General features: G+C 41.6%; 1 protein-coding gene across 1 annotated transcript in view; it reads left to right on the top strand.

Moving 5' to 3' along the window:
• Ufsp2 (UFM1 specific peptidase 2) overlaps positions 1 to 13620 on the top strand; it is a 41538-nt gene that overhangs the window by 11797 nt on the left and 16121 nt on the right. The window contains exons 5-8 of the mRNA XM_050184007.3: positions 1128 to 1224; positions 3255 to 3406; positions 7523 to 7625; positions 9781 to 9927. Coding sequence (XP_050039964.1) covers positions 1128 to 1224; positions 3255 to 3406; positions 7523 to 7625; positions 9781 to 9927 — 499 coding nt within the window. The remainder of the gene's footprint in view (positions 1 to 1127; positions 1225 to 3254; positions 3407 to 7522; positions 7626 to 9780; positions 9928 to 13620) is intronic.

Raw genomic sequence — 13620 nt, 5'->3', positions numbered from 1 at the left:
AGATTTATGCCGTTTCGGACCTTCGGTCGTGGCAAGACGTCCAGAAGATCAGACGGCGAAGCCTTTTCGCGACCAAAATTTCAGACATTCTTATTGACTCTATGGGGTACGTGGTGGTGCCGCGAATGCGTCCGAATTATCGGGCATTTCCGAAATATCAGACCTTGACTGAACCTCTTTCTAATGTACGATAACAATAATGGGCAACCTGTTTTTTTGTCTCCTTGTTGGAGGTTAGCTAGGAATTTGTGCAGCTGCGGTGCTGCAGTGCAGCCTGCCTGGGAGTCGCCACTAAGAACAGCCAGCCACAACTGCATTCTCGCAGTTCTAGATGGCTGTTCTGAGTGATGACTCTTCTGCATTCAAGCAATGCTCTGAGCCAGCAAACAGACCCCTAGTACTTCTAAAGAGTTTGAGAACTTGCTCATACAGCTTCGTTGCCTTTGGTGTATCAGTTGTCAGATTTGCATACATCTGTGAAGGATATATTGGCCTGTATATATGTTACCAAGGGGACATCAATCTTTTTGAAGTGAGTAGCCTTCTCAAGGAGGGGCCACCTGTGTGAGGTACCACATGCATTACCTGCAAAATTACATAGCTGCAAAAAAAGAATGTGTGAAGCAAAAGTCGTAATGTGCAGTGTGCCACTTCATCTTGGGGAAGAATGTTAGAAAAACAATGCAAAATATCTTAAAGGCAACATATGGTGGAAGACATGCACTGGTACTAACAAACCACAAGTTTGAAGGTAGTCACAAATGACAGAATTTTATTTTAACGGAGCAATCAGTGCACAAACACAGAAAGAAAAATTGTGTAATAAGTTTCTGGAACTGCGCTGTGTTGACCGCGATGTTCTTGCTACTCTGGCCATACATGCTATTTGGGAGGTTGGCACGCTTTCCTGAATTTACTAGAGCTGTTGTTTGATTTCAACATACAAACACAGAAAAGGAGACAAATGATGTAAACTACTCCACATCATCTCATCTGTGAATCCATATATTGCTATTGGTATCACTTGAAAGCGTTCTTCAAAGAGAATACTAAATGAGGCAAGTGCATGTGACTCAGAGTGATGTATATATGTTTGTGAACAGTGTGGCTTGCTTTTCTTTTTCCAGGGGATCCTTAGCTTTGCCGTTCTGGTGCAGTGCACAGGAGAAGCTGCAGTGGATGCATGTGGAAAATCCTGCACACCTGTCATCCATTACCAGAGAAGTAAGCTGAAAGTGACTTTGTATCAGTAATATGTCTTCCATAGTTTTACTGGAACAGAGTAGGTCAACTTATAGTCTTGGGTTTGTCATTCAAATGTTAAGATCTACGTAGTTGGTGTAATCTATGAACATTCCCATTAGCAGCAGCTTATAGCCCAGCCTCTAGACCTTTTCAATGAGAACACCCTCTGGGCTGTGCTAATTGTGCATGAACCCCCGCTTAAAAGCATTGCAGAAGCTTCTGCAAGTGCCTGTGTGCGCCCATGCTACAGTCCTGTGAGGAGGTTCTAACTCTCCCAGATGAAAACGTCTATAATGTGTATAAATGGCATATATGGTAACCATTACAAGGTGCTAATTGTAATGACTGATGTTGCATAGTAAAATTAGTTGTAATGTTTGATGCAGATTGGCAACAGTACTTACGAAGACTTTATTTTGTGAAATATATTTGTCTATATCGTCACTCATACATTGTTTTGCTTTTTATTGGTGACCAAATCCCGGCCATGGCCGCCACATTCCGATGGGGACTAAATGCGATAGCACCCGTGTACTTACCCCCGTATTCAGAAATGCATTTTAACTTGAAGCCCGTGCTTGACTTGATATAAATGAAGCCTGATGTGAACGCGCCTAAGACTGCCATTGCGTTTCCCATGGTGCGTTCACGACAGGCGTCATTTAAATCAAGTCAAGCGTGGGCTTCAAGTTAAGATTCATTTCTGAATACGGGGGTTAGGTTTAGGTGCACATTAAAGAACCCCAAGTGGTCCGAATTCCCAGAGTCCCCCACTACAGCATGCCTTATAATCAGACTGTGGTTTGGCATGTAAAACCCCATAATTTAGTATATATTTATTGGTGACCATTTTAGACTTGATTATCATTGTTATCAAGTTATTGCTGGCCTGAGACCTGCCTAGTGCATACGAAATTTTTTTAATGTTGTCACCAATTCTATAGTGTAAGTCTTGTCTAACAAGATAGCATGCGGAATGTGAATAGTGTTGTACATTCTCGAAAAGTCTCGCTCGTGCTTGCGTACATTTGAGAATGTAAATGAGTACCAGTGATTCCTCCAGAATGTACAGTGATACATGTGTAAATAGCTGATGGAATTGAACCATCAGGTCAGATTCGACCACTGACAGCTGTGCTCACTGTTATTTTTGTAATTCGGCTGTTGCTTGTCTTTCTCGGCACAAGTCCGTCCAATAAAAAGTTAGGTTTATAATTCACATTTTCGGCAGTTTTGCTATAAAATGACAATATCCTCACAAATTTCAAATGACACAAGAGCACCGGCAAAGTGCCAGAATAAAGCGAAGTTGGTGGAAATGCTCAAGATGATGTGCACATGGTCTCTACACGGTCTCAACTGGTTTGGGCATCACACAACAACCAAGCCTGGTGCCTGGTTTGCACTGCAACAATCAGGTTTGCAAAACACTGAGAGAAGAGCTGAAAATTCAAATAAAAGCCCAGTGCTGACTTGTGCTCAAAGCAGCCAGGCCCCTCGCCAGAAAAGATGATGTCACGGGGTCTTGAAATGTTCACATCTGCAGTGCACAAACAGCCAGCAGCAACGCAGAGATTTACATGAAACTTGCCATGTAAAACAGTGACTGAAGGAGCAAAAAAGCAGAAATTGAGACAGAAAACAAAAGAGGTGGGACTGCTGATAAAAATGTGACATGATCTCTTGTCTCCATTATGGGAAACGAAAGGGGAGAAATGCGATTTGCAGATGCTGGTCGAGGCAATTAGAGGGGAGAGTAGCTCTTATAAGGGGAGGGTAGCTTGCCTGCTTGGACCACCACAATGTTTTATTACTTTATCTCCGCTATTTTGAAACCGTTTTGAAAAATACCTCCAATATAACATTTCACAGGGGGTAAGCTGATCGTGCTTTACATATTTTAGTGTGTAAGCAAATTTTCAACAGGGCCGGATGAGGTGCCCTTCAGCTACTAGTACTGGTGTTAACTGTATGGCTTTCTCAGTGAACTTTGTAATGTGCTTTACCAGGGGTGTTTCAGAGTGGCTCAGTGGTGCTGCCTTTGGATGTTGTGGCCACTGTGGGAGTGGACGATCCTGTCCTCGACATTGTCGACCTGCTGGCCCAAGAGTTGGCCAACCAGGTGGACCAATTGGTGTGCTGCATGGCACGCTTTTCTAAGGTGAGGTGTTTGGGCAATTGGACTGCATTAATAATAATAATAATGACAACCACAAAACAACAATCATAATAATAATTATAATTATTATTATTACAGTCAAATCTCGTTTATTCGAAACACTTAATTCAAACTTTCGGTTTATTCAAACTGATGCCGTGGTCCCATCAAAGTTGTGTGTATTTCAGTGGGTGAAAACGCCCAGTGATTCGAATGCACAAGCATTTGCGACAGTTAATTTCAACATACTGCGCTTCGACAATGCTCTCAGCAGTGCGCCAAATCACGTAGCGGTGCCTCCAACTAGCATTCCTCTGACCCCGCCATAGAAGAACAGCTTAGAGGAGACTTCTCAATGCCGCGCACAAAGAAAAAAAAAAGCAGTGCCGGATATTTGTGCCCAGGCATGTGCAGGTGCACATCACCGGTTACTTCTGTTCGTGATGGGTTAAGGCTAAACCCCACAAGAACGATTTTGTGCGCAATGGCTACAAGCGATGGCGTTGAGCAACGAAACGGGCCGTCACTTGAACAGATCGCACGGCCTTGTCGCTCGATTGCTCGGTTCTGGAAATCTAGAATTCATCGCTCGTTGCCCAGAAGTGCTGTGAGTGACTAGCTAATAGCGCGAAGCCAGAACTGGATGTACATCACTCAAGGACTACCGATTGTCACACGGAATGAGCAAACAAATGAATTTTTATACGTGCAAGGATAAGAACCTACTGCAAGACCTTCAGAAATATTTTATGCTGCTTTTTACTGTAAAATACATCAACTTAACTTAATAAAGGACGTGTCACGCTAATTTCGATGTGTATTTGCTGCTCTCATACCAGCAACACCGGAGAGACGTTGCTTAATATTGTCGCTTGCATGGGGTACGACTTGTAGGTGACGAATCAATGTATAAGAATGTTTGTAATTCAAGTAATTCAAAGGGGGCAAGTTGACACCATTTCCTGCAACCTGAGCAAGGCTTTTGATGTAGTGAGCCACTCACTGCCTCTGATCAAGCTTGCATACTTTGGTGTGGACTCGTTAGTTACTAATCTCTTGCACAGTTATTGTCTTGATAGATCATGTTATGCTAACGTCAATGGTCAGGTGTCTTTTTACATGGCAACTAGCAGTGTCCCTCAAGGACCAGTATTAGGACCACTCCTTTTTAAAATTTTTATTAATGATGTTATTCCTGCTATTGGGAACTCTTCTTTTCTTCTATATGCCAATGACATCGATTTTTAAGAAAATTCACACTGTTGAGAACTGTCACACCATGTAGTCGGACCTCTTTTGTTTTTCTACTTCTCTGGGCTCTGTTTGCAGTCTATGGAAAGAATTCGTCTCCCATACTGTTCCGCAAGTTGTGCACGCCCATGTGTCTTCTTCGAATCGAATACTATATGCGTCGATTGTCTGGAATGGCTTTTCTAGATCCAGCAGTAGCATTGTATATCGGGCCCAGAAAAAGTTTTTAAGCATATATCATCACCCCTTTGCTAACACGGATGCTGGACCTTGTTCTAGCACTATTGGATTATTGTTATTGCTCTCACTTTGCTGCCGACATAATCGCACTGACCTTCTGTTTCTTTTCAAACTCATTCATGGTATCCTCACCTGCCTCAAACTTCTCATGTGTATCAGGTTTCGTATTCCGTGCAAGATCACCAGAGAACATGGACCTTTCCATGTTCCTGCCTGTCATCACCAACACCCAACCGTCCACAGAATACTGCGTCTTCATAACACTTGTTTTCATAATCTTTATATTTTTTCATAACTGACTGTCATCATTATTTTCTGACCTTTGCCTTATTGTGGCATTGTTTCATGCAGTGTTCAACTGCCTTTCTCTTCCTTTTTCTTTTGTACTTGCGCTTAGTTGTACACACACTCTTCTTTCCACAGTTGTTATTTTTATTTGTTGTATTTTTACAAATTTATATTCCCCTGCAGTTTTTTTTCTGGGGGGGGGGGGGGGGGTTTAATGTGTGCATGTGCCAGCACTCAGACCTTAGGGTTGTTCTTGGGCATGGTAAATAATTTATTTATTTATTTATTTATTGATTGATTATTCACCTATACCGTACACTTTTTTCCACTGAAGCACCTCATGTTATATTCCGAACTCAGTGAATGTAAATTCTTCGTGCGTCAATTCTCTTCAGTTCTACCAATGCATGCACCACAATGCAGTGGCAAACGTGACGTTGGCAGTCAAACATTTTGTAACAAATTTTAAACGTAAGGTTCTCTCTTAGTTTCAAAAGTCAAAATACAGAGAGCTCACCCACTAGACGACTAAGCTGTGCAGGAAAGCCAGCCTATTTTGGCAATGTGCAGTGATAGGAGATCGGGGGAGCACAACTTGATGCAGCACAGTGGAGGGGGAAATGGGACGAAACTTTCTAACTGTAGCATGCCTGCAAACTCTCCCAATTTTTCCAGGATAAACTGAAATTCTGACCAATCCTCCAAATTGTACAGTCATGACCATAAATCTCTTCAAAAGCTGCTGTACCCCACCGCAAACAAAGAAAGAAAAAAAAAAACATCATCCAGCACAGTCGCATCATATTTCTCATCATCTGCTAGGTAGCTAGCTGACATCAGATTTAAACTCAAGCCATTTTCCTGTAGGCAGTGTCAGCCTAACTCAGTTTACTTCAGATTGAGAGATGTTAATATCTACTGTAAACGCTGTTCGTTTTCCATGATATAAATGCGCTGACTCACCGATTAATCTTCTAACGCAGTCTGGATTGCAAACGCTATCTACCAGAGCAAAACACGCTCGCCTGAAGTTCTTGTTTCAGCTTCTAAAAAATAACTACAAGATAGATGTGTCCATGTACATTTAATTTTCTGAGGCTCGAAAAAGACGTAACAAACATGCGCACACTTTAACAAAATACACATGCAAGAACGACACGTTTAAGTATTCATTCTTCCCACTTACAGTAGCTGAATGGAACTGACTTGATTGTGCTATAACCGCCATCGAATCATTGTCTGAATTTACCTCACAAGTAGAAGCTGCAGTGCGTAAATAAAATAATTCATCATCGCATGTATCATCGTCATAAATTTTGCGTTGTGTTGCTTTCGACATCCCATTTTTCTTTTTCCTTTTCTTTTGCGTTTTTTCGTTATGTGAACAATGGCACACTCAGTTCGCAAAATAAATTTTCATTACTGTATTACTTCTAGTTCTAAGATGATTGTTGTAACTGCCATTTTCCTGCTAATTGCTTGCCTAGGTTCTTTTTTTTTTTCAATTAGTTTCTTCTCGCTCTCGAAGTGTATATATTTTAAGCACATCTCTTCACACAACTTTAAAATTTCTTGACGCGTTAAGTGTTATCTTTCAGTTCACTCCTATTTCATGTATACCTGGTTACTTACATGTTCTTCACTGCTCGTATCATGTTAATTAACTGTCATGTGAAAAACATGCATTTTTGTTCCTAAACTCAGCTTCCTTCTCATATTGCCATCCTTGGGCAATTGTTTTCCTTTTCTTTTTTTCAATTAACAGTTCTGCCTAGATGCGTACTGATATACATACATACTGTATCGCCCAACTGCCACGCTCTCAAATGAGACTAGCAGTATTGTAAATAAATAAATAAATAAATAAAGGGCCATGGGTATGTTGATAGCTTGGTTAAAATAGATTTCACATGTTGATAGTTAGCCAGTGTTGCTAAGCAATCAAGATGAACACACTTGGTATTTTATGGACACTGTCACAGCCTTTCATGTCGTTAACGGCACTTGGAAATTTAAAAATGAAAATTCATATAAGGGAGATGTTTATAAGGGAGAAGTTTCCTTACTATTGAAGGGAGATATCATTGACATTTGATAAGTGTATGAAAATGTGATCATTTCAACGCATGCACAAGGTTGATCCCAAAGGCGGTGATATTGGTTGCATACGCATGCACAGATAACACAAAAACTGTGTAATAAACCCTGATCAGCTATCGACTTTAAATATATATAAAGAAACATGTATTCAAACTACTGAACCTTGTACTCATGTATGATGTCTTAAGCAAAATCCACTTATGTGCAGTAAAGGTCTGAAACAACTACGTCTTGATACAGGGTGGCAGCTTATGTAGTGCACAACCGTTCCACTACTGGCCTGCTGAATGTGGTCACTGGGTCACCATAGTCTACCCTGATGGCATCTCCCAGGAGAACCTGTGTGAGTGCTTCCCCCCTTCCTGTAAATTGTGTATTAAGTCCGAAAAAGAAATGAAAGAAGCGCTTCCAATAAATGAGTTAACGCATGTTGCTTGCATGCAGCATATGAAAAGAATTTTTGCGTTTTTTTTTTTTATTGAAGTCTTTGCATCTGTTTCTTTACACATAGTCTGGGAGATTTGCTAGCAAAGCAAATATTTTGAACCACTTGAACATTTCTGTAACTACGGAGGCCTGCCTCTCTTTTGTAATTCCACATGTGCATGTTTCTGGTTTTACTTTTATTTTTATCTGTAAGTGGGTTTGAATTGTTAATTATATGGTTATGAAAGGGGTGTGCGAATATTCATATATCACCAAATCAAATTGAATAGTGAACAGTCAAATAATTCAATTTGTGAATCAAATATCTACTATTTGATTCTTCGAATATTCAGTATATTCAGTGTAGAGACCCATGCAGTGCCACATGTTGCATGTGCTGCAGACCCCCTCATGCTCAATGCCACCCAAGCGAGCGTTTCACTTCATTTTTGGTGCAAAACAAGTGCTGAGCATGCCGCAGTAGCAGACTTTGTAACTGTGAGCACCCCCACCAAGCATGCCCGATGCGGAAATCACACACACAGTGCCGGAACGCCGCAATTCGCAGAAAAGCGCCACATCAGACAGGTTCGCCTCTAGCGCGCACATCGTGTTGGATATGGGGCAATGAACTTCATGCCACTTCAAGAGCCATCAATCTAGCCCGCATGCATGATCTGGGGACCGATCACTGATGGGCCACTCGTACGACCATATTCATGGCAAACATTCCGCGACTGCTTGCGGCCCTTTACCACATTGTCCAGCGGCAAATTTTCGTCACGGCCACACTGCCTAGGCCATTAAGCCTAATCGATGCTTTTTCATCAGGCGTCGGTGACTAAAGTTACGGTTTGGTTATGAATCAACACAGGTTTATTTGCAGCAGCTGCGAGACATTCAGAAAGCTGACAAACTGCCTCACGAACGTAAGCGAGCGCATGGGATAGCAACAAAGTTGTCCACATTGAGTTATCACAGTTCGAGTTTTGTGTGCTTCTTTGTAGCCTGTGAGGAAAAAATGACAGATGCACACAATAGAATAGCATGTTAGTGTCGCACAAACTTACCATGACCCTCCAGATTTCCGAATCTTTGACAGGTGGCAAATCGCGCTGAACTTGACAATAAAACGGTGCGAACTACCTGCTCTTTACCGTCAGCACCGGCTTAACGCAGAGTGGTGATTCAGTCACATGATGGCACAGTCCTTTTGTCTGTTGCATAGATTGACCTTAGAATAACCCACCTGCCATAAAGTTGGGATGGCCTTTCTGTATTTTGGAGAAAAAGTGGAAAGCAAAGCTTTCTCTGCAATATATAAAAGATTGCCACAAAACACAGGTCCACTATTAGACAGAGCCTCATCAATATTCAGTAAAACAGAATGCCACTAATTCATTAGTTCCAGAGGAAGAGAAGTACTCGATTCTGTTCAACAAAAAATTCTACTGATAAAATATTTTCCAGACCTTCATATACTAAAACAGAGATGTAATCAGTGCTGGCATAGTAATTTGGTGTTCCCTTTAATAAGTGTAGACCGTACTGTATATCTTGATTTCTGTGTACATAAGTTGGTGATAGGTTGCAACATTCTTGTTATGCTATGTTAGAGATTCCCGAGCATGTGTAGCACTGCATTTTCTTGCCCAAAATTTGTAAACATTAAATTTGCTGAAAATATTCAAATCGATATATGGCATTTTTTTTCTAGGTTCCATTCGATATTCAATTCAGTATCTACTGTTCGATATTCACACACCCCTAGTTATGATAGTACTATGAAAAATAGCCATTTTATTTGTATTTGTGTAGGGTTTCTAAACTGTAGCATAATTGATTTTTTTGTTTCTGACCACTAGATCATTGTTGTCAGAGCATTATAAGTGGGTTTCACTGTACAACACATATTACATAACTGCCGTAACTCTCTGTGGAAAATATCTGAATGGCTTACTCAAATTGTTGTCTGCAGCACTGCGTTAATAATAGACGCACACATGTGGAACATGAGCCACATGTTTTTAGAGGGAATTGCTATAGTGTCTCTGTGGTGTATGCCTATGCAGTGCCTTGCCGTCGTCAGCTGCATCGGCTGCTCCTTCTGCCTGAGGACAGGCCACAATTTCGCAAGTCCAATGTCTATGCATTCCCTGATGACCTGGCATCCGACCCTTATCTTCGCAATGTACATGTTGGCCTCAACCCCCCAGCAGGTGAATACTATAGTTTTCTGCTGTGTGAAAGGGGCAGGCAGCCAATTGGTGGTCTGAGAGTGGAGTAGCCACCAGTAATTCTTTTGGTACTGAGATTCAATTTGGTAATTTCAATTAATTATCTAACTCAAGAATTATTGTCCTGATTAGGAAAGTGTCAATGAGGCATTTGTAGGCGCCCCCACATAACATCAAACTGCGGTATTTTCAGCGCTGTACTAATTGCTTTCAATTTTTTTCCAACTGTCAATGAAACGTCACAAAATATGAAAAATACCACGTGACTGCGCTCCCACCCGCATCATAAAGCAGCGCCCTCAAATAAGTTGATTGAAAGCAACTGCATTGCCTGTTGCAAACCCTATGAAACAGCCTATCAGTTATGGAAGGAGCACCAACAGCAGGTTTCGCGGCTTTGCAGCTATTCCGTGCTTTCAATTCTACGTCAAACTTATTATCCATCCCTCAAGGCCGACTCATCATTTTGATAACAAAACCCCTTGATAACGGAGCCAAAGTGCCGCTCTGACCATGCACAAAACGTGAAAAGCAATGTAATGGGCATAGAATGTTTCAAAATCCCGGCTTTCATCGCTCCACATCGAAAGAGTATGTGCACAGCTATATTTCGCACCAGAAACTTGCTTCGGACCGAAGCCAAATTAAAGTGACGGTTTTATTTTTCATGAGAGTGTGTACGTTCTGCAGAAACAGGTTCGTGGCAAAAAATAAAAGCGAAATAAACAGGCCGGGAAGCAACCCATGTGTATAAAAAAGGCAAAACCGATGCATTCAAAAAAGTAAATATACCACTTCTAAATGAGCCCAATCGGCAGTCGGCATGTTTGCACAAAAAACAAATCAAAACAACAAGAACATCAAATTTAGTGTGTTCTTATTATCTATGAATTTGGAAGCGCCGTCGAACACCAGCTGCTGCCTAGAGCATGTGGTCGAGTAGGTCTCCCGCTGCAGCTATGCAGTATTGAGTCCACTTTAGCACATCTTCAGTGGCTTTCTTGATGACCGACGCTAGAATTCTATGGCGGACATCTGTTATCCTTGCCTTGAGCTACCCTTGCGCCACAAAACCCCATACATCATCATCATTGCCTTGAGCTAATCTGACGTCCGTCTCGTTCATTAAGCACAATCTTTCATATAACCCCAAAGTAAGAAATCGAGTGGAGAGAGGTCAGGTGACCAACCGGCCAATTTACAGGCCTGTGCTTTCCAATCTGTTGCGCATCAAAAGTCACATCCAGCCAGTTTTGTGCTCAGCTGCTGCTATATGCTGGTTTCCCACCATGCTGATACGACAGAAGTGGAAGACGTGACAGCGGGACTTTGCTCAGAAACTCATCCACCACTCCTCCAAGGATTTCATCCATGTAACACTGTCCAGTCAGTGTGTGATCAAAGAAAATGGGACCAATTATAGGAACGGCATTAATTCCATACCACACATTGAATGACCACTGGTACTGGTGCTGATTTCACTTTGCCCAGTGTGGATTGCAGTCACTCCACTAGTGTGCATTATGCAAACTTACCTGAGTGTTTCTGCGAAAATCGGTTTCATTTGTGCACATGATGTTGCTCAAAAAGTCTGGTGACTCATCGGCTTATGTGAGGACCCAATTCGAGAAATCTAGGCGATTCTACATGTCTCTATCTTCCAAGCATTGGTGCTGGTTAGGATGGTACTGGTGAAAGGCCATCAATTAGAATCCTCCAAACTGATGACTTGGATATTGGTACCTGGGCGGCCATGTCCCTCACGCTAGCATGAGGGTTTGAGGCCATAAATGCTAGAACATCTGTGTGTAGGCTAGGATTCAAAGATGGAGTTCTCCGCCGCCATTTCTTGAAGCTGCCAGTTTGTCTCGGGTTTTCATAATTTCTTATGATAGTCGATGCGTTTGGTCTACCACCACACTTCCATGACTATATATATTTGCGGCCTTCCTCTTGTTGCCATTTGCAGCTCCCAAGGCAAGGATCATTTTTACCTTCTGCTTATTCAGCAATCATCAGCAATCTTGAAGCAGCGGAAGATTTCTATACTGACCTGTACAGTACATAGAGGAGTCGGGAGTATTCTATTCGAAACAATAATGAACAGTATACAGAAACTCCTCCTATAACTAGAAATGAGGTCAGAATGGCCTTGCAAGGCATGAAACGGGGAAATGCGGCAGGAGAGGATGGAATGACAGTCGATTTATTCAAAGATGGAGCAGACATAATGCTAGGAAAACTGGCGGCTCTCTATACGAAGTGTCTATCGACTGCAAAGGTCCCACAAAACTGGAAGAACACAAACATTATACTAATCCACAAAAAGGGAGATGTTAAAGAACTGCAAAAATTATAGGCCCATTAGCTTACTCCCAGTATTATATAAAATATTTACCAAAATAATCTCCAATAGAATAAGGGCAACACTGGACTTTAGTCAACCAAGGGAACAGGCTGGCTTCAGGAAGAGATACTCTACAATGGATCACATGCATGTCATTAATCAGGTTTTCGAGAAATCCGCAGAGTACAATAAGCCTCTCTATACAGCTTTCATAGATTATGAAAAAAGCATTTGATTCAGTAGAGATACCAGCAGTCATAGAGGCATTGTGTAATTAAGGAGTACAGACTGCTTACGTAAATACCCTGGAAAATATCTACAGAGATTCCACAGCCACCTTAATTCTACACAGGAAAAGTAGGAAGATGCCTATAAAGAAAGGGGTCAGACAAGAAGACACAATCTCTCCGATGCTATTCACTGCATGCTTGGAAGAAGTATTCAAGCAATTGAACTGGGAAGATTTAGGAGTAAGGATCGGTGGCGAATACTTCAGCAACCTTCGGTTTGCCGATGACATTGTTCTATTCAGCAACACTGCGGATGAGTTACAACCAATGATTGAGGACTTTAACAGGGAGAGTGTAACAGTGGGGTTGAAAATTAATATGCAGAAGACAAAGATAATGATAAATAACTGGGCAAGGGAACAAGAGTTCAAGATCGCAAGTCAGCCTCTAGAGTCTGTGAAGGAGTATGTTTGTTTACCTTGGTCAACTAATCACAGGGAACCCTGACCATGAGAAGGAAATTCAGAGAAGAATAAAAATGGGTTGGATCGCATATGGCAGACATCATGAGCTCCTGACTGGGAGCTTACCATTATCATTGAAAAGGAAGGTATATAATCAATGCATTTTACTGGTTCTGACGTATGGGGCAGAGACTTGGAGACTGACAAAGAAGATTGAGAACAAGTTAAGGACGCCACAAAAAGCGATGGAACGAAGAATGCTAGGCATAACTTTAAGAGACAGAAAGAGAGTGGTTTGGATCAGAGAGCAAACGGGTATAGACGATATTCTAATAGACATTAAGAGAAAAAAATGGTGCTGGGCAGGTCATGTAATGCGCAGATTAGATAACCGTTAACGTTAATTAGATAAACGATGACAGAATGGATGCCAAGAGAAGGGAAGTTCAGTAGAAGATGGCAGAAGACAAGGTGGTGCGACGAAATTTGAAGAAATTTGAAATTTTGAAGAAATTTGCGGGTGCTAATTGGGATTTGTTGGCGCAGGACAGGGGTAATTGGATATCGCAGGGAGAGGCCTTTGTCCTGCAGTGGACATAAAATAGGCTGATGATGATAATGATGATGATGATTA

This window comes from Dermacentor andersoni, chromosome 4, assembly GCF_023375885.2.
Source record: "Dermacentor andersoni chromosome 4, qqDerAnde1_hic_scaffold, whole genome shotgun sequence".
NCBI classification, from domain to species: domain Eukaryota; kingdom Metazoa; phylum Arthropoda; class Arachnida; order Ixodida; family Ixodidae; genus Dermacentor; species Dermacentor andersoni.
Note: the sequence above shows the minus strand (reverse complement) of the source record. Positions and strands in the feature narration are given on the sequence as shown.